This window comes from Bombina bombina, chromosome 1 (assembly GCF_027579735.1).
Source record: "Bombina bombina isolate aBomBom1 chromosome 1, aBomBom1.pri, whole genome shotgun sequence".
Taxonomy (NCBI): Eukaryota; Metazoa; Chordata; class Amphibia; order Anura; family Bombinatoridae; genus Bombina; species Bombina bombina.
In genome coordinates, this window is record NC_069499.1 from 142,003,707 (window position 1) to 142,025,081 (window position 21,375).

Here is a 21,375-nt window from a genome sequence, read left to right on the forward strand (position 1 = left end):
TCCTATCCACAAGGAACATCATCGGTTCCTAAGGTTCGCCTTTCTGGACAAGCATTACCAGTTTGTGGCACTTCCATTCGGATTAGCCACTGCTCCAAGAATTTTCACAAAGGTACTAGGGTCCCTTCTAGCGGTGCTAAGACCAAGGGGCATTGCAGTAGTACCTTACTTGGACGACATACTGATTCAAGCGTCGTCCCTACCACAAGCAAAGGCTCATACGGACATTGTCCTGGCCTTTCTCAGATCTCACGGGTGGAAAGTGAACGTAGAAAAAAGTTCTCTATCTCCGTCAATAAGAGTTCCCTTCTTGGGAACAATAATAGACTCCTTAGAAATGAGGATTTTTCTGACAGAGGCCAGAAAATCAAAACTTCTAAGCTCTTGTCAAGTACTTCATTCTGTTCTTCTTCCTTCCATAGCGCAGTGCATGGAAGTAATAGGTTTGATGGTCGCGGCAATGGACATAGTTCCTTTTGCGCAAATTCATCTGAGACCATTACAACTGTGCATGCTCAGTCAGTGGAATGGGGATTATACAGACTTGTCTCCAACGATACAAGTAGATCAGAGGACCAGAGATTCACTCCGTTGGTGGCTGACCCTGGACAACCTGTCACAGGGGATGAGCTTCCGCAGTCCAGAGTGGGTCATTGTCACGACCGACGCCAGTCTGGTGGGCTGGGGCGCGGTCTGGGAACCCCTGAAAGCTCAGGGTCTTTGGTCTCGGGAAGAATCTCTTCTCCCGATAAATATTCTGGAACTGAGAGCGATATTCAATGCTCTCAAGGCTTGGCCTCAGCTAGCAAAGGCCAAATTCATACGGTTTCAATCAGACAACATGACGACTGTTGCGTATATCAACCATCAGGGGGGAACAAGGAGTTCCCTGGCGATGGAAGAAGTGACCAAAATCATTCAATGGGCGGAGACTCACTCCTGCCACTTGTCTGCAATCCACATCCCAGGAGTGGAAAATTGGGAAGCGGATTTTCTGAGTCGTCAGACATTTCATCCGGGGGAGTGGGAACTCCATCCGGAAATCTTTGCCCAAATTACTCAATTGTGGGGCATTCCAGACATGGATCTGATGGCCTCTCGTCAGAACTTCAAGGTTCCTTGCTACGGGTCCAGATCCAGGGATCCCAAGGCGACTCTAGTAGATGCACTAGTAGCACCTTGGACCTTCAATCTAGCTTATGTATTCCCACCGTTTCCTCTCATCCCCAGGCTGGTAGCCAGGATCAATCAGGAGAGGGCATCGGTGATCTTGATAGCTCCTGCGTGGCCACGCAGGACTTGGTATGCAGACCTGGTGAATATGTCATCGGCTCCACCATGGAAGCTACCTTTGAGACAGGACCTTCTTGTTCAAGGTCCGTTCGAACATCTGAATCTGGCCTCACTCCAACTAACTGCTTGGAGATTGAACGCTTGATTTTATCAAAGCGTGGGTTCTCAGATTCTGTCATTGATACTCTTGTTCAGGCCAGAAAGCCTGTAACTAGAAAAATCTACCATAAAATATGGAAAAAATATATCTGTTGGTGTGAATCTAAAGGATTCCCATGGAACAAGATAAAAATTCCTAAGATTCTATCCTTTCTTCAAGAAGGTTTGGAGAAAGGATTATCTGCAAGTTCTTTGAAGGGACAGATTTCTGCCTTATCTGTTTTACTTCACAAAAAGCTGGCGGCTGTGCCAGATGTTCAAGCTTTTGTTCAGGCTCTGGTTAGAATCAAGCCTGTTTACAAACCTTTGACTCCTCCTTGGAGTCTCAATTTAGTTCTTTCAGTTCTTCAGGGGGTTCCGTTTGAACCCCTACATTCCGTTGATATCAAGTTATTATCTTGGAAAGTTTTGTTTTTGGTTGCAATTTCTTCTGCTAGAAGAGTTTCAGAGTTATCTGCTCTGCAGTGTTCTCCTCCTTATCTGGTGTTCCATGCAGATAAGGTGGTTTTGCGTACTAAACCTGGTTTTCTTCCGTAAGTTGTTTCTAACAAAAACATTAACCAGGAGATAGTCGTGCCTTCTTTGTGTCCGAATCCAGTTTCAAAGAAGGAACGTTTGTTGCACAATTTGGATGTAGTTCGTGCTCTAAAATTCTATTTAGATGCTACAAAGGATTTCAGACAAACATCTTCCTTGTTTGTTGTTTATTCTGGTAAAAGGAGAGGTCAAAAAGCAACTTCTACCTCTCTCTCTTTTTGGCTTAAAAGCATCATCAGATTGGCTTATGAGACTGCCGGACGGCAGCCTCCTGAAAGAATCACAGCTCATTCCACTAGGGCCGTTGCTTCCACATGGGCCTTCAAGAACGAGGCTTCTGTTGATCAGATATGTAAGGCAGCGACTTGGTCTTCACTGCACACTTTTACCAAATTTTACAAATTTGATACTTTTGCTTCTTCTGAGGCTATTTTTGGGAGAAAGGTTTTGCAAGCCGTGGTGCCTTCCATCTAGGTGACCTAATTTGCTCCCTCCCATCATCCGTGTCCTAAAGCTTTGGTATTGGTTCCCACAAGTAAGGATGACGCCGTGGACCGGACACACCTATGTTGGAGAAAACAGAATTTATGTTTACCTTATAAATTACTTTCCCCAACGGTGTGTCCGGGCCACGGCCCGCCCTGGTTTTTTAATCAGGTCTGATGATTTATTTTCTTTAACTACAGTCACCACGGTATCATATGATTTCTCCTATGCAAATATTCCTCCTTTACGTCGGTCGAATGACTGGGGAAGGCGGAGCCTAGGAGGGATCATGTGACCAGCTTTGCTGGGCTCTTTGCCATTTCCTGTTGGGGAAGAGAATATCCCACAAGTAAGGATGACGCCGTGGACCGGACACACCGTTGGAGAAAGTAATTTATCAGGTAAACATAAATTCTGTTTTTATTTTATTATGCATTTGTTGATCTTGCAGTTGTATTGTTGGTCCTTTAAAGACACATCAAACTTAAAATCAGCAGTGAAGAGCATAGCATCTTCCTTTCCGGGAATGAAAAATCGGACCTGGGGGTGTGCCTTGCAGCGTAGGCAGTCCCTCATGATCTAATCCTGGTCTTGAAATGACGTGATCGCATCGATGATCACGTAATTTCCTGTTTCAAGCAAATGTTTACATCAGAACAAAGTTAAACATTAGCAACCCCCCCCCCCCCAATAAAGGGATTTATTGTTTTCCTTTGCTTGTGACTATAAACATTTGCAGAAAAAGTTCTGCCTCTTGGAGTGAGGGGCAGGAAGACACCCACACAATTACATAGCAAGGTTTAGCTCTAAAGCGACAAAAATGTTGCACTAAATAACAGATGATGTTTGTCCAGTTTGTCAAATATCTAAAGCTTGAATTGTCTGTTTGCCTCATAAGGGAAAAAACAGCGCTTCATTTGTTCGGCCAGTTGCAGTTATATCAACTTCTGTACAAATGAAAGACCAAAAATAGGCTGTCAGACACCCAGGCAATCAATTGTACTGAAGTTCACCAATCAGCTATGCTCAATAACACACAAGCCTCCCTGCCAATCAGCTGTGCTTATTTCTCCAACATAGGTGTGTCCGGTCCACGGCGTCATCCTTACTTGTGGGATATTCTCTTCCCCAACAGGAAATGGCAAAGAGCCCAGCAAAGCTGGTCACATGATCCCTCCTAGGCTCCGCCTACCCCAGTCATTCTCTTTGCCGTTGTACAGGCAACATCTCCACGGAGATGGCTTAGAGTTTTTTAGTGTTTAACTGTAGTTTTTATTATTCAATCAAGAGTTTGTTATTTTAAAATAGTGCTGGTATGTACTATTTACTCAGAAACAGAAAAGAGATGAAGATTTCTGTTTGTATGAGGAAAATGATTTTAGCAACCGTTACTAAAATCCATGGCTGTTCCACACAGGACTGTTGAGAGGAATTAACTTCAGTTGGGGGAACAGTGAGCAGTCTCTTGCTGCTTGAGGTATGACACATTCTAACAAGACGATGTAATGCTGGAAGCTGTCATTTTCCCTATGGGATCCGGTAAGCCATGTTTATTAAGATTGTAAATAAGGGCTTCACAAGGGCTTATTAAGACTGTAGACTTTTTCTGGGCTAAATCGATTCATTATTAACACATATTTAGCCTTGAGGAATCATTTAATCTGGGTATTTTGATAAGTTTATATCGGCAGGCACTTTTTTAGACACCTTTCTCTTTAGGGGCTTTCACAAATCATAGGCAGAGCCTCATTTTCGCGCCGGTGTTGCGCACTTGTTTTTGAGAGGCATGACATGCAGTCGCATGTGTGAGGAGCTCTGATACATAGAAAAGACTTTCTGAAGGCGTCATTTGGTATCGTATTCCCCTTTGGGCTTGGTTGGGTCTCAGCAAAGCAGACACCAGGGACTGTAAAGGGGTTAAAGTTAAAAACGGCTCCGGTTCCGTTATTTTAAGGGTTAAAGCTTCCAAATTTGGGGTGCAATACTTTTAAGGCTTTAAGACACTGTGGTGAAATTTTGGTGAATTTTGAGCAATTCCTTCATATTTTTTCGCAATTGCAGTAATAAAGTGTGTTCAGTTTAAAATTTAAAGTGACAGTAACGGTTTTATTTTAAAACGTTTTTTGTACTTTGTTATCAAGTTTATGCCTGTTTAACATGTCTGAACTACCAGATAGACTGTGTTCTGAATGTGGGGAAGCCAGAGTTCCTTCTCATTTAAATAAATGTGATTTATGTGACAATGACAATGATGCCCAAGATTATTCCTCAAGTGAGGGGAGTAAGCATGGTACTGCATCATTCCCTCCTTCGTCTACACGAGTCTTGCCCACTCAGGAGGCCCCTAGTACATCTAGCGCGCCAATACTCCTTACTATGCAACAATTAACGGCTGTAATGGATAATTCTGTCAAAAACATTTTAGCCAAAATGCACACTTATCAGCGTAAGCGCGACTGCTCTGTTTTAGATACTGAAGAGCATGACGACGCTGATAATAATGGTTCTGAAGGGCCCCTAAACCAGTCTGATGGGGCCAGGGAGGTTTTGTCTGAGGGAGAAATTACTGATTCAGGGAACATTTCTCAACAAGCTGAACCTGATGTGATTACGTTTAAATTTAAGTTGGAACATCTCCGCATTCTGCTTAAGGAGGTATTATCCACTCTGGATGATTGTGACAAGTTGGTCATCCCAGAGAAACTATGTAAAATGGACAAGTTCCTAGAGGTCCCGGGGCTCCCAGAAGCTTTTCCTATACCCAAGCGGGTGGCGGACATTGTAAATAAAGAATGGGAAAGGCCCGGTATTCCTTTCGTCCCTCCCCCCATATTTAAAAAATTGTTTCCTATGGTCGACCCCAGAAAGGACTTATGGCAGACAGTCCCCAAGGTCGAGGGAGCGGTTTCCACTTTAAACAAACGCACCACTATACCCATAGAAGATAGTTGTGCTTTCAAAGATCCTATGGATAAAAAATTAGAAGGTTTACTTAAAAAGATGTTTGTTCAGCAGGGTTACCTTCTACAACCAATTTCATGCATTGTCCCTGTCACTACAGCCGCGTGTTTCTGGTTCGATGAGCTGGTAAAGGCGGTCGATAGTGATTCTCCTCCTTATGAGGAGATTATGGACAGAATCAATGCTCTCAAATTGGCTAATTCTTTCACCCTAGACGCCACTTTGCAATTGGCTAGGTTAGCGGCTAAGAATTCTGGGTTTGCTATTGTGGCGCGCAGAGCGCTTTGGTTGAAATCTTGGTCAGCTGATGCGTCTTCCAAGAACAAGCTACTTAACATTCCTTTCAAGGGGAAAACGCTGTTTGGCCCTGACTTGAAAGAGATTATCTCTGATATCACTGGGGGTAAGGGCCACGCCCTTCCTCAGGATCGGCCTTTCAAGGCCAAAAATAAACCTAATTTTCGTCCCTTTCGTAGAAACGGACCAGCCCAAAGTGCTACGTCCTCTAAGCAAGAGGGTAATACTTCTCAAGCCAAGCCAGCTTGGAGACCAATGCAAGGCTGGAACAAGGGAAAGCAGGCCAAGAAACCTGCCACTGCTACCAAGACAGCATGAAATGTTGGCCCCCGATCCGGGACCGGATCTGGTGGGGGGCAGACTCTCTCTCTTCGCTCGGGCTTGGGCAAGAGATGTTCTGGATCCTTGGGCGCTAGAAATAGTCTCCCAAGGTTATCTTCTGGAATTCAAGGGGCTTCCCCCAAGGGGGAGGTTCCACAGGTCTCAGTTGTCTTCAGACCACATAAAAAGACAGGCATTCTTACGTTGTGTAGAAGACCTGTTAAAAATGGGAGTGATTCATCCTGTTCCATTAGGAGAACAAGGGATGGGGTTCTACTCCAATCTGTTCATAGTTCCCAAAAAAGAGGGAACGTTCAGACCAATCTTAGATCTCAAGATCTTAAACAAGTTTCTCAAGGTTCCATCGTTCAAAATGGAAACCATTCGAACAATTCTTCCTTCCATCCAGGAAGGTCAATTCATGACCACGGTGGATTTAAAGGATGCGTATCTACATATTCCTATCCACAAGGAACATCATCGGTTCCTAAGGTTCGCATTCCTGGACAAGCATTACCAGTTCGTGGCGCTTCCTTTCGGATTAGCCACTGCTCCAAGGATTTTCACAAAGGTACTAGGGTCCCTTCTAGCTGTGCTATGACCAAGGGGCATTGCTGTAGTACCTTACTTGGACGACATTCTGATTCAAGCGTCGTCCCTTCCTCAAGCAAAGGCTCACACGGACATTGTCCTGGCCTTTCTCAGATCTCACGGATGGAAAGTGAACGTGGAAAAGAGTTCTCTATCTCCGTCAACAAGGGTTCCCTTCTTGGGGACAATAATAGACTCCTTAGAAATGAGGATTTTTCTGACAGAGGCCAGAAAAACAAAACTTCTAGACTCTTGTCGGATACTTCATTCCGTTCCTCTTCCTTCCATAGCGCAGTGCATGGAAGTGATAGGTTTGATGGTAGCGGCAATGGACATAGTTCCTTTTGCGCGCATTCATCTAAGACCATTACAACTGTGCATGCTCAGTCAATGGAATGGGGACTATACAAACTTGTCTCCGAGGATACAAGTAAATCAGAGGACCAGAGACTCACTCCGTTGGTGGCTGTCCCTGGACAACCTGTCACAAGGGATGACCTTCCGCAGACCAGAGTGGGTCATTGTCACGACCGACGCCAGTCTGATGGGCTGGGGCGCGGTCTGGGGATCCCTGAAAGCTCAGGGTCTTTGGTCTCGGGAAGAATCTCTTCTACCGATAAATATTCTGGAACTGAGAGCGATATTCAATGCTCTCAAGGCTTGGCCTCAGCTAGCGAGGGCCAAGTTCATACGGTTTCAATCAGACAACATGACAACTGTTGCGTACATCAACCATCAGGGGGGAACAAAGAGTTCCCTGGCGATGGAAGAAGTGACCAAAATCATTCTATGGGCGGAGTCTCACTCCTGCCACCTGTCTGCTATCCACATCCCAGGAGTGGAAAATTGGGAAGCGGATTTTCTGAGTCGTCAGACATTGCATCCGGGGGAGTGGGAACTCCATCCGGAAATCTTTGCCCAAGTCACTCAACTGTGGGGCATTCCAGACATGGATCTGATGGCCTCTCGTCAGAACTTCAAAGTTCCTTGCTACGGGTCCAGATCCAGGGATCCCAAGGCGGCTCTAGTGGATGCACTAGTAGCACCTTGGACCTTCAAACTAGCTTATGTATTCCCGCCGTTTCCTCTCATCCCCAGGCTGGTAGCCAGGATCAATCAGGAAAGGGCGTCGGTGATCTTGATAGCTCCTGCGTGGCCACGCAGGACTTGGTATGCAGATCTGGTGAATATGTCATCGGCTCCACCATGGAAGCTACCTTTGAGACGAGACCTTCTTGTTCAAGGTCCGTTCGAACATCCGAATCTGGTCTCACTCCAGCTGACTGCTTGGAGATTGAACGCTTGATCTTATCGAAGCGAGGGTTCTCAGATTCTGTTATCGATACTCTTGTTCAGGCCAGAAAGCCTGTAACTAGAAAGATTTACCACAAAATTTGGAAAAAATATATCTGTTGGTGTGAATCTAAAGGATTCCCTTGGGACAAGGTTAAGATTCCTAAGATTCTATCCTTCCTTCAAGAAGGATTGGAAAAAGGATTATCTGCAAGTTCCCTGAAGGGACAGATTTCTGCCTTGTCTGTGTTACTTCACAAAAAGCTGGCAGCTGTGCCAGATGTTCAAGCCTTTGTTCAGGCTCTGGTTAGAATCAAAATGAATCGAATATATAGAGGCGCTGATCTTGAATCTCGTGTATATGGACGTACACACTGAAGAAAGAAAAAAGAATATATATTCGATTCACTTTCTACTCACAGTCCGGTTGGGAGAGACTGTTAGAGAGCAGCGGTCATTTGAGAGGGGAGTATTGTACTCTATTCTAGTCACCCTGTACATTGTGTTGTTTAACATCTGACATATTTGTATAGTTTTAGATTATTTCTGGTTAGAATCAAGCCTGTTTACAAACCTTTGACTCCTCCTTGGAGTCTCAACTTAGTTCTTTCAGTTCTTCAGGGGGTTCCGTTTGAACCCTTACATTCCGTTGATATTAAGTTATTATCTTGGAAAGTTTTGTTTTTGGTTGCAATTTCTTCTGCTAGAAGAGTTTCAGAATTATCTGCTCTGCAGTGTTCTCCTCCTTATCTGGTGTTCCATGCAGATAAGGTGGTTTTACGTACTAAACCTGGTTTTCTTCCAAAAGTTGTTTCTAACAAAAACATTAACCAGGAGATTATCGTACCTTCTCTGTGTCCGAAACCAGTTTCGAAGAAGGAACGTTTGTTGCACAATTTGGATGTTGTTCGCGCTCTAAAATTCTATTTAGATGCTACAAAGGATTTTAGACAAACATCTTCCTTGTTTGTTGTTTATTCCGGTAAAAGGAGAGGTCAAAAAGCAACTTCTACCTCTCTCTCTTTTTGGATTAAAAGCATCATCAGATTGGCTTACGAGACTGCCGGACGGCAGCCTCCCGAAAGAATCACAGCTCATTCCACTAGGGCTGTGGCTTCCACATGGGCCTTCAAGAACGAGGCTTCTGTTGATCAGATATGTAGGGCAGCGACTTGGTCTTCACTGCACACTTTTACCAAATTTTACAAGTTTGATACTTTTGCTTCTTCTGAGGCTATTTTTGGGAGAAAGGTTTTGCAAGCCGTGGTGCCTTCCATCTAGGTGACCTGATTTGCTCCCTCCCATCATCCGTGTCCTAAAGCTTTGGTATTGGTTCCCACAAGTAAGGATGACGCCGTGGACCGGACACACCTATGTTGGAGAAAACAGAATTTATGTTTACCTGATAAATTACTTTCTCCAACGGTGTGTCCGGTCCACGGCCCGCCCTGGTTTTTTAATCAGGTCTGATAATTTATTTTCTTTAACTACAGTCACCACGGTTTCATATGGTTTCTCCTATGCAAATATTCCTCCTTAACGTCGGTCGAATGACTGGGGTAGGCGGAGCCTAGGAGGGATCATGTGACCAGCTTTGCTGGGCTCTTTGCCATTTCCTGTTGGGGAAGAGAATATCCCACAAGTAAGGATGACGCCGTGGACCGGACACACCGTTGGAGAAAGTAATTTATCAGGTAAACATAAATTCTGTTTTTTCCACAAAAACATTAGAATTGGTCAATGTATGTACACGTATATACAATATTATTGTTGTAAATTTGTATGTAAACCACATAAAATTAACCTATAAAACTTTTTTTTTCCTTTTTCAAAATGTTCCTGCAAAAAAAAAGGGAAGCACCAATGAGGTAAGTTATTTTCAAAAATAATTTTGTTTTAATTTCATTGTATTAGTATAAAATTTACATTTGTAAGGTATACTATATTTCTCTTATATTCCCACAAAAAGATATGAAAAAAATAATATAAATAGATAATGATTTCTAAAATTATATTTTTCCCCCCTCATATTATTGTTTTTGACACCCAGTGTAAAAAGCAATGACAATTACGTCCATGTATTCTTGAAATGGTAGGAAATGACCAGATAATAGTGTCCCCCAATTACCTTAATTCTATTTATTTGTATAAAATAATCATTTTCTCTCACAATATGTGGTGGCAGCACATGTAGGAAGTGAGAAATAATCCTATACCAAAGACACACAACATAAAGACCAGAGTAAAAAACAAATCAATTTCTTCACTCCTAGGCGCGCCATATTCAGTGGTTTGACCTCTAGAATAAGTAGAAGGCTTTTACAGAAGCTTGAATGTGCTCTGCATTCCTCTATACAAGGGGTCGCCAACCTTTCGGACCTCAGGGACCACTAAACTCACAGTTTTGAATCCCGTGGACCACTAACATGAATTCTATTATATAAAAGGCCAAGTGTGTTTGTCACGAGGACAAACATACCTGGCCTTACCTGACAATCCATGCTGTTTCAGTTTGCAGCGAAAGTTGGCGTGGCCGTCGGGAGCGTGGGCGTGGCCAGGTGCGACAGAGAGGGGAGAGAAATAGAAAGAGAGGGGGAAAGACAAAAAGAGATAGGAAAGAGCTAAAGAGAGGGGGAAGAGCAGAAGAGAGGGGAAAGTGTAGAAGAGAGTGGGCAGAGAGAGCAAAATAGAGAGGAAAGAGCAAAAGAGAGGAGAGAGCAGAATAGAGGGAAGAGAGAGCAAAAGAGAGGAGGAGAGTAAAAGAGAGGGGGGAGAGTAAAAGAGAGGGGGGACAGAGAGAGAAAGAGAGGGGGAGAGAGAGCAAAAGAGAGGGGGAGAGAGAGAGCAATAGAGAGGGGAGAGAGAGAGCAAAAGAGAGGGGGGAGAGAGAGAGCAAAAGAGGGAGGAGAGACACTTCAAAAGAGAGGGATGGAGAGAGAGAGCAAAAGAGAGGGATGGAGAGAGAGAGCAAAAAAAAAGAGAGAGAGACAGAGCAAAAGAGAGGGGGGAGAGAGCGCAAAAGATAGGGGGAAGAGAGAGAGCAAAAGAGGGGGAGAAAGAGCGCAAAAGAGAGGGATGGAGAGAGCAAAAAAAGGAGAGAGAGACAGAGCAAAAGAGAGGGGGGAGAGAAAGAGTGCAAAAGAGAGGGGGGAGAGAGAGTGCAAGGGAGGGAGAGAGAATGCAAAAGAGAGGGGGAGAGAGAGAGTGCAAAAGAGGGGGAAGAGCGCACGAAAGAGAGAGAGAGCGCAAAAGAGAGGAGGGGAGAGAGAGAGCAAGAGAGAGAGCAAAAGAGAGGGGGAGAGAAAGCAAAAAAGAGAGAGGGAGCAAAAGGGGGCAGAGAGAGAACAAAAGAGAGGTGGAGCAAGAGAGAGTGCAAAAGAGAGGGGGAGAGAGCGCAAAAGAGAGGGGGTAGAGAGAGAGCAAAAGAGATGGAGGAGAGAGAAAGCAAAAGAGAGGGTGGAGAGAGAGAGACCAAAAGAGAGGTGGAGCGAGAGAGCGCAAAAGAGAGGGGGAGAGAGCGCAAAAGAGAGGAGGAGAGAGCACAAAAGAGAGGGGGAGAGAGATAGCAAGGGGTGGGACCGCTGTACTGCAAAAAATGGCCCGTGTTAACGGGCGTTAGGACTAGTTTTTTATAAAAGGTACAAACCTCTATAATGTGTGTGTATGTGTGTGTGTGTTTATGTATATATATATATATATATATATATATAAATATATGCAGGCCCATTTATCAAAGGGCTTGCGGACCTGATCCGACACTGCGGATCAGGTCCGCAAGACCTCGCTAAATGCGGAGAGCAATACGCTCTCCGCATTTAACATTGCACCAGCCAATCGGCCGCCAGCAGGGAGCTGTCAATCAACCCGATCGTATTCGATCGGGTTGATGTCCGGCGATTCCTGTCCGCCTGTTCAGAGCAGGCGGACAGGGTTATGGAGCAGCGGTCTTTAGACCGCTGCTTCATAAGTTGTGTTTCTGGCGAGTCTGAAGACTCGCCAGAAACACGGCCCTTCAAGCTCCGTACGGAGCTTGATAAATGGGCCTGATAGTGTGTGTGTGTATATATATATATATATATATATATATATACATACACACATACTGCACTATATAACTAGTATAACCATAGCTAAGTTTACATTATGTATATATTTACACATTTTTAAGAATTATTTTTTTGGAATTAACTAACTAAATGACAGAACTCAGAGAATACTTCCAAATGACAGATGAAGGATAAGTGCCAAATTTTGAGCTGGAAACAGAGAGGCAGAAAGTGGGAAAAAAGAATTATGTTGAAAAGGACCACAAGACTTCCAAGTTACCTCCCCAGTTAGGAATTATTCAAAACTACTTGTGATCATGGACAGACATTGGAGTCATAAAAGTAAACTTATGCTTACCTGATAAATTAATTTCTTCTATGGTACGACGAGTCCACGGATTCATCCTTTACTTGTGGGATATTATCCTCCTGCTAACAGGAAGTGGCAAAGAGCACCACAGCAGAGCTGTCTATATAGCTCCTCCCTTAGCTTCATCCCCCAGTCATTCGACCGAAGGTACAGGAAGAAAAAGGAGAAACTACAAGGTGCAGAGGTGACTGAAGTTTAAAATAAAAAAAATATAATCTGTCTTAAAATGACAGGGCGGGCCGTGGACTCGTCGTACCATAGAAGAAATTAATTTATCAGGTAAGCATAAATTTACTTTTCTTCTATAAGGTACAACGAGTTCACGGATTCATCCTTTACTTGTGGGATACAATACCAAAGCTACAGGACACGGATGAATGGGAGGGACAAGACAGATAGTTAAACTGAAGTCACCACTGCTTGAAGAACTTTTCTCCCAAAAATAGCCTCCGAAGAAGCAAAAGTATCAAATTTGTAAAATTTGGAAAAGGTATGAAGCGAAGACCAAGTCGCAGCCTTACAAATCTGTTCAACAGAAGCATCATTTTTAAAAGCCCATGTGGAAGCCACCGCTCTAGTAGAGTGAGCTGTAATCCTTTCAGGAGGCTGCTGTCCAGCAGTCTCGTATGCCAAACAGATGATGCTTTTCAGCCAAAAAGAAAGAGAGGTAGCCGTAGCTTTTTGACCTCTACATTTTCCAGAATAGACAACAAACAAAGAAGATGTTTGACGGAAATCTTTGGTTGCTTGCAAGTAAAACTTCAAAGCTCTTCTTAGAGGAAGGATTAGGACACAGAGAAGGAACAACAAATTCCTGATTGATATTCCTATTAGTAACAACCTTAGGAAGGAACCCAGGTTTGGTACGCAAAACCACCTTATCAGCATGGAAAACAAGATAAGGCGAGTCGCATTGCAATGCAGATAGTTCAGAAACTCTTCGAGCCGAAGAGATAGCAACTAAAAACAAAACTTTCCAAGATAGAAGCTTAATATCTATGGAATGCATAGGTTCAAACAGAACCCCTTGAAGAACTTTAAGAACTAAATTCAAACTCCATGGCGGAGCAACAGGTTTAAACACAGGCTTGATTCTAACTAAAGCCTCACAGAACGACTGAACGTCTGGAACATCTGCGCTTGTTCAGTAGAATTGATAAAGCAGATATCTGTCCCTTTAAGGAACTAGCTGATAGCCCCTTCTCCAATCCTTCTTGGAGACAGGACAAAATCCTAGGAATCCTGATCTTACTCCATGAGTAGCCTTTGGATTCGTACCAATAAAGATATTTACGCCATATCTTATGATAAATTTTCCTAGTGACAGGCTTTCAAGCCTGAATCAAGGTATCTATGACCGACTCAGAGAAACCCCGCTTGGATAAAATCAAGCGTTCAATCTTCAAGCAGTCAGCCGCAGAGAAACTAGATTTGGATGCTGGAACGGACGTTGAATCAGATGGTCCTGTCTCAGTGGCAGAGTCCATGGTGGAAGAGATGACTTGTCAACCAGGTCTGCATACCAAGTCCTGCTGGCCACACAGGTCCTATCAAAATCACTGAAGCTCTCTCTTGTTTGATTCTAGCAATCAAACGAGGAAGGAGAGGAAATGGTGGAAACACATAAGCCAGGTTGAACGACCAGGGTACTGCTAGAGCATCTATCAGTACTGCCTGAGGATCCCTTGACCTGGACCCGTAACAAGGAAGTTTGGCGTTCTGACGAGACGCCATCAAATCTATCAGAGTTCCCAGGAATGGAACTCTTGTGAGAGGGATAAGTGAACTCTTTTTTTACGTTCACCTTCCACCCGTGAGATCTTAGAAAAGCCAACACGATGTCCGTGTGAGACTTGGCTAGTTGGTAAGTCGACGCCTGAATTAAGATATCGTCCAGATAAGGCGCCACTGCTATGCCCCGCGGCCTTAGAACCGCCAGAAGGGACCCTAGCACCTTTGTGAAAATTCTGGGAGCTGTGGCCAACCCGAAGGGAAGAGCCACAAACTGGTAATGCTTGTCCAGAAAGGCGAACCTGAGGAACTGGTGATGATCTTTGTGGATAGGGATGTGTAGATACGCATCCTTTTAGTCCACGGTGGTCATATATTGACCCTCCTGGATCATTGGTAAAATAGTCCGAATTGTCTCCATCTTGAAGGATGGGACTCTGAGGAATTTGTTTAGGATCTTGAGATCTAAAATTGGTCTGAAAGTTCCCTCTTTTTTGGGAACCACAAACAGATTGGAGTAGAACCCCTGCCCCATTTTCGGAATTGGGCAGATCACTCCCATGGTATATAGGTCTTCTACACAGCGTAAGAACGCCTCTCTTTTTGTCTGGTTTACAGACAATTGAGAAAGATGGAATCTCCCCCTTGGAGGAGAATCTTTGAAATCTAGAAGATACCCCTGGGTTACGATTTCTAAAGCCCAGGAGTCCTGAACGTCTCTTGCCCAAGCCTGAGCAAAGAGAGAAAGTCTGCCCCCTACTAGATCCGGTCCCCGATCGGGGGCTACCCCTTCATGCTGTCTTGGTGGCAGCAGCGGGCTTCTTGGCCTGTTTACCCTTGTTCCAAGTCTGGTTAGGTCTCTAGACTGACTTGGATTGAGCAAAATTCCCCTCTTGCTTTGCAGCAGGGGAATGGGGTGGAGGGACCACCTTTGAAGTTTCGAAAGGAACGAAAATTATTTTGTTTGGTCCTCATCTTATTTGATCTCTTTCAGTTCAGGCCCAAATAGGGTCTTACCCTTGAAAGGGATGGCTAAAAGTTTAGATTTTGATGACACATCAGCAGACCAGGACTTAAGCCATAACGCTCTACGCGCTAAAATGGCAAAATCTGAATTCTTTACCGCTAATTTAGCCAATTGAAAAGCGGCATCTGTAATGAAAGAATTAGCTAGCTTGAGAGCCCTAATTCTATCCAGAATATCATCTAATGGGGTGTCAACCTGAAGAGCCTCCTCCAGAGCCTCGAACCAAAAAGCAGCTGCAGTAGTTACAGGAACAATGCACGCTATAGGTTGGAGAAGAAAACCCTGATGAACAAATATTTTCTTTAGGAGACCCTCTAATTTTTTATCCATAGGATCTTTGAAAGCACAACTGTCCTCAATAGGTATAGTTGTACGCTTAGCCAGGGTAGAAATGCTCCCTTCACCTTAGGGAAGTCCCGCATGGTGTCTGATATGGGAAACATTTTCTTAAAAGTAGGAGGGGGAGAGAACGGAATATGTGTAGTTAAGTTTGCCCCACAAGGAAATTTAACATTTAACCCTTTAATGTGCAAACCAGATTGAAATAAGGCCTAAATCCGGAAAAAAACACCCCCAGCACCTTGCCACAGCCCTGCTGTGGCCCTACCTGCCCTCAGGGATGGTAAATATGGGGTTAAAGCTTCGATTTGGCCCAAAACATCTACAAGGGCCCTCAGGAGTTGGAGCTTGCTGCTTGCTGAGAGAAAACAACTGTGCATCTGAGGTGCGAAAATAGGCCCCGCAAATCTCACTTGATGTCTCTACAGCCTCAAAGAACCACACCAGAGCGGTTTGAAACTAGCCATGTGGGTTCTGAGACCCAAAAAACATAATTTATGTAAGAACTTACCTGATAAATTCATTTCTTTCATATTAGCAAGAGTCCATGAGCTAGTGACGTATGGGATATACATTCCTACCAGGAGGGGCAAAGTTTCCCAAACCTCAAAATGCCTATAAATACACCCCTCACCACACCCACAAATCAGTTTAACGAATAGCCAAGAAGTGGGGTGATAAGAAAAAAGTGTGAAGCATAAATATAAGGAATTGGAATAATTGTACTTTATACAAAAAAAAATCATAACCACCACAAAAAAAGGGTGGGCCTCATGGACTATTGCTAATATGAAAGAAATGAATTTATCAGGTAAGTTCTTACATAAATTATGTTTTCTTTCATGTAATTAGCAAGAGTCCATGAGCTAGTGACGTATGGGATAATGACTACCCAAGATGTGGATCTTCCACGCAAGAGTCACTAGAGAGGGAGGGATAAAATAAAGACAGCCAATTCCGCTGAAAAAAATCCACACCCAAAAATAAAGTTTAAATCTTATAAAGAAAAAAACTGAAAATATAAGCAGAAGATTCAAACTGAAACAGCTGCCTGAAGTACTTTTCTACCAAAGACAGCTTCAGAAGAAGAAAACACATCAAAATGGTAGAATTTAGTAAAAGTATGCAAAGAAGACCAAGTTGCTGCTTTGCAAATCTGATCAACCGAAGCTTCATTCCTAAACGCCCAGGAAGTAGAAACTGACCTAGTAGAATGAGCTGTAATCCTTTGAGGCGGAGTTTTACCCGACTCGACATAAGCATGATGAATTAAAGATTTCAACCAAGATGCCAAAGAAATGGCAGAGGCCTTCTGACCTTTCCTAGAACCGGAAAAGATAACAAATAGACTAGAAGTCTTTCGGAAATTCTTAGTAGCTTCAACATAATATTTCAAAGCTCTAACTACATCCAAAGAATGCAATGATTTCTCCTTAGAATTCTTAGGATTAGGACATAATGAAGGAACCACAATTTCTCTACTAATGTTGTTGGAATTCACAACCTTAGGTAAAAATTTAAAAGAAGTTCGCAACACCGCCTTATCCTGGTGAAAAATCAGAAAAGGAGACTCACAAGAAAGAGCAGATAATTCAGAAGCTCTTCTGGCAGAAGAGATAGCCAAAAGGAACAAAACTTTCCAAGAAAGTAATTTAATGTCCAATGAAAGCATAGGTTCAAACGGAGGAGCTTGAAGAGCCCTCAGAACCAAATTCAAACTCCAAGGAGGAGAAATTGACTTAATGACAGGTTTTATACGAACCAAAGCTTGTACAAAACAATGAATATCAGGAAGATTAGCAATCTTTCTGTGAAAAAGAACAGAAAGAGCAGAGATTTGTCCTTTCAAGGAACTTGCAGACAAACTTTTATCCAAACCATCCTGAAGAAACTGTAAAATTCTCGGAATTCTAAAAGAATGCCAGGAAAAATGATGAGAAAGACACCAAGAAATATAAGTCTTCCAGACTCTATAATATATCTCCCTAGATACAGATTTACGAGCCTGTAACATAGTATTAATCACAGAGTCAGAGAAACCTCTTTGACTAAGAATCAAGCGTTCAATCTCCATACCTTTAAATTTAAGGATTTGAGATCCTGATGGAAAAAAGAACCTTGCGACAGAAGGTCTGGCCTTAACAGAAGAGTCCACGGTTGGCAAGAGGCAATCCGGACAAGATCCGCATACCAAAACCTGTGAGGCCATGCTGGAGCTACCAGCAGAACAAACGAGCATTCCTTCAGAATCTTGGAGATTACTCTTGGAAGAAGAACTAGAGGCGGAAAGATATAGGCAGGATGATACTTCCAAGGAAGTGGCAATGCATCCACTGCTATCGCTTGAGGATCCCTGGATCTGGACAGATACCTGGGAAGTTTCTTGTTTAGATGAGAGGCCATCAAATCTATTTCTGGAAGTCCCCACATTTGAACAATCTGAAGAAATACCTCTGGGTGAAGAGACCATTCGCCCGGATGTAACGTTTGGCGACTGAGATAATCCGCTTCCCAATTGTCTATACCTGGGATATGAACCGCAGAAACTAGACAGGAGCTGGATTCCGCCCATACCAGAATTCGAGATACTTCTTTCATAGCCAGAGGACTGTGAGTCCCTCCTTGATGATTGATGTATGCCACAGTTGTGACATTGTCTGTCTGAAAACAAATGAACGATTCTCTATTTAGAAGAGGCCAAGACTGAAAAGCTCTGAAAATTGCACGGAGTTCCAAAATATTGATTGGTAATCTCACCTCCTGAGATTCCCAAACCCCTTGTGCTGTCAGAGACCCCCACACAGCTCCCCAATCTGTAAGACTTGCATCTGTTGAAATTACAGTCCAGGTCGAAAGAACAAAAGAAGCCCCCTGAACTAAACGATGGTGATCTGTCCACCACGTCAGAGAGTGTCGTACAATCGGTTTTAAAGATATTAATTGAGATATCTTTGTGTAATCCCTGCACCACTGGTTCAGCATACAGAGCTGAAGAGGCCGCATGTGAAAACGAGCAAAGGGGATCGCGTCCGATGCAGCAGTCATAAGACCTAGAATTTCCATGCATAAGGCTACCGAAGGGAATGATTGTGACTGAAGGTTTCGACAAGCTGATATCAATTTTAGACGTCTCTTGTCTGTCAAAGATAGAGTCATGGACACTGAATCTATCTGGAAACCTAAAAAGGTTACCTGTGTCTGAGGAATCAATGAACTTTTTGGTAAATTGATCCTCCAACCATGATGTTGAAGAAACAACACAAGTCGATTCGTAAGAGATTCTGCTAAATGTGAAGACTGAGCAAGTACCAAGATATCGTCCAAATAAGGAAATACCACAATACCCTGTTCTCTGATTACAGACAGAAGGGCACCGAGAACCTTTGTAAAAATTCTTGGAGCTGTAGCTAGGCCAAACGGCAGAGCCACAAACTGGTAATGCTTGTCTAGGAAAGAGAATCTCAGAAACTGATAGTGATCTGGATGAATCGGAATATGCATATATGCATCCTGTAAATCTATTGTAGACATATAATGCCCTTGCTGAACAAAAGGCAGGATAGTCCTTACAGTTACCATTTTGAATGTTGGTATCCTTACATAACGATTCAATATTTTTAGATCCAGAACTGGTCTGAAGGAATTCTCCTTCTTTGGTACAATGAAGAGATTTGAATAAAACCCCAGTCCCTGTTCCAGAACTGGAACTGGCATAATTACTCCAGCCAACTCTAGATCTGAAACACATTTCAGAAATGCTTGAGCCTTCGCTGGGTTTACTGGGACATGGGAAAGAAAAAATCTCTTTGCAGGAGGCCTTATCTTGAAGCCAATTCTGTACCCTTCTGAAACAATGTTCTGAATCCAAAGATTGTGAACGGAATTGATCCAAATTTCTTTGAAAAAACGTAATCTGCCCCCTACCAGCTGAGCTAGAATGAGGGCCGCACCTTCATGTGGACTTAGGAGCTGGCTTTGATTTTCTAAAAGGCTTGGATTTATTCCAGACTGGAGATGGTTTCCAAACTGATACCGCTCCTGAGGATGAAGGATCAGGTTTTTGTTCCTTGTTGTGATGAAAGGAACGAAAACGATTATTAGACCTAAATTTACCTTTAGATTTTTTATCCTGTGGTAAAAAAGTTCCTTTCCCTCCAGTAACAGTTGAGATAATAGAATCCAACTGAGAACCAAACAATTTAATACCCTGGGAAGAAAGGGAAAGCAGAGTAGACTTGGAAGACATATCAGCATTCCAAGTTTTAAGCCATAAAGCTCTTCTAGCTAAAATAGCTAGAGACATATACCTGACATCAACTCTAATGATATCAAAGATGGCATCACAAATAAAATTATTAGCATGTTGAAGAAGAATAATAATGCTATGAGAATTATGATCTGTTACTTGTTGCGCTAAAGCTTCTAACCAAAAAGTTGAAGCTGCAGCAACATCCGCTAAAGATATAGCAGGTCTAAGAAGATTACCTGAACACAAGTAAGCTTTTCTTAGAAAGGATTCAATTTTCCTATTTAAAGGAAGTACCATCTGCCGTAGGAATAGTAGTACGCTTAGCAAGAGTAGAGACAGCCCCATCAACCTTAGGGATTTTGTCCCAAAACTCTAATCTGTCAGATGGCACAGGATATAATTGCTTAAAACGTTTAGAAGGAGTAAATGAATTACCCAAATTATTCCATTCCCTGGAAATTACTTCAGAAATAGCACCAGGGACAGGAAAAACTTCTGGAATAACTACAGGAGATTTAAAAACCTTATCTAAACGTTTAGATTTAGTATCAAGAGGACCAGAATCCTCAATTTCTAATGCAATTAGGACTTCTTTAAGTAAAGAACGAATAAATTCCATTTTAAATAAATATGAAGATTTATCAGCATCAACCTCTGAGACAGAATCCTCTGAACCAGAAGAACCATTATCAGAATCAGAATGATGATGTTCATTTAAAAATTCATCTGAAAAATGAGAAGTTTTAAAAGACTTTTTACGTTTACTAGAAGGAGGAATAACAGACATAGCCTTCTTAATGGATTTAGAAACAAAATCTCTTATGTTATCAGGAACACTCTGAGTATTAGATGTTGACGGAACAGCAACAGGTAATGTAACAGTACTAAAGGAAATATCTGCATTAACAAGTTTGTCATGACAAACAGTACAAACAACAGCTGGAGGAACAGATACCATAAGTTTACAGCAGATACACTTAGCTTTGGTAGCTCCAGCACCAGGCAGCGATTTTCCAGAAGTATCTTCTGACTCAGTTTCAACGTGGGACATCTTGCAATATGTAATAGAAAAAACAACATATAAAGCAAAATTGATCAAATTCCTTAAATGAAAGTTTCAGGAATGGGAAAAAATGCCAGTGAACAAGCTTCTAGCAACCAGAAGCAATAAATAATGAGACTTAAATAATGTGGAGACAATAGTGACGCCCATATTTTTTTAGCGCCAAAAATTACGCCCACATTATTTGGCGCCTAAATGCTTTTGGCACCAAAAATGACGCCACATCCGGAACGCCGACACTTTTGGCGCAGAAAATAAGACTTACTTACCCCAGGACACTCATCTACATGTTGTAGAAAGCCAAACCAGTACTGAAACGAAAATCAGCAGAGGTAATGGTATATAAATAAGAGTATATCGTCGATCTGAAAAGGGAGGTAAGAGATGAATCTCTACGACCGATAACAGAGAACTTATGAAATAGACCCCGTAGAAGGAGATCATTGAATTCAAATAGGCAATACTCTCCTCACATCCCTCTGACATTCACTGCACGCTGAGAGGAAAACCGGGCTCCAACCTGCTGCGGAGCGCATATCAACGTAGAATCTAGCACAAACTTACTTCACCACCTCCATAGGAGGCAAAGTTTGTAAAACTGATTTGTGGGTG

General features: G+C 42.9%; 1 protein-coding gene across 1 annotated transcript in view; it reads left to right on the forward strand.

Annotated features, from left to right (window-relative positions):
* ATL1 (atlastin GTPase 1) overlaps positions 1-21,375 on the forward strand; it is a 343,474-nt gene that overhangs the window by 287,651 nt on the left and 34,448 nt on the right. Inside the window, exon 13 of the mRNA XM_053697651.1 lies at positions 9,792-9,806. Within this exon, the coding sequence (XP_053553626.1) occupies positions 9,792-9,806 (15 nt within the window). The remainder of the gene's footprint in view (positions 1-9,791; positions 9,807-21,375) is intronic.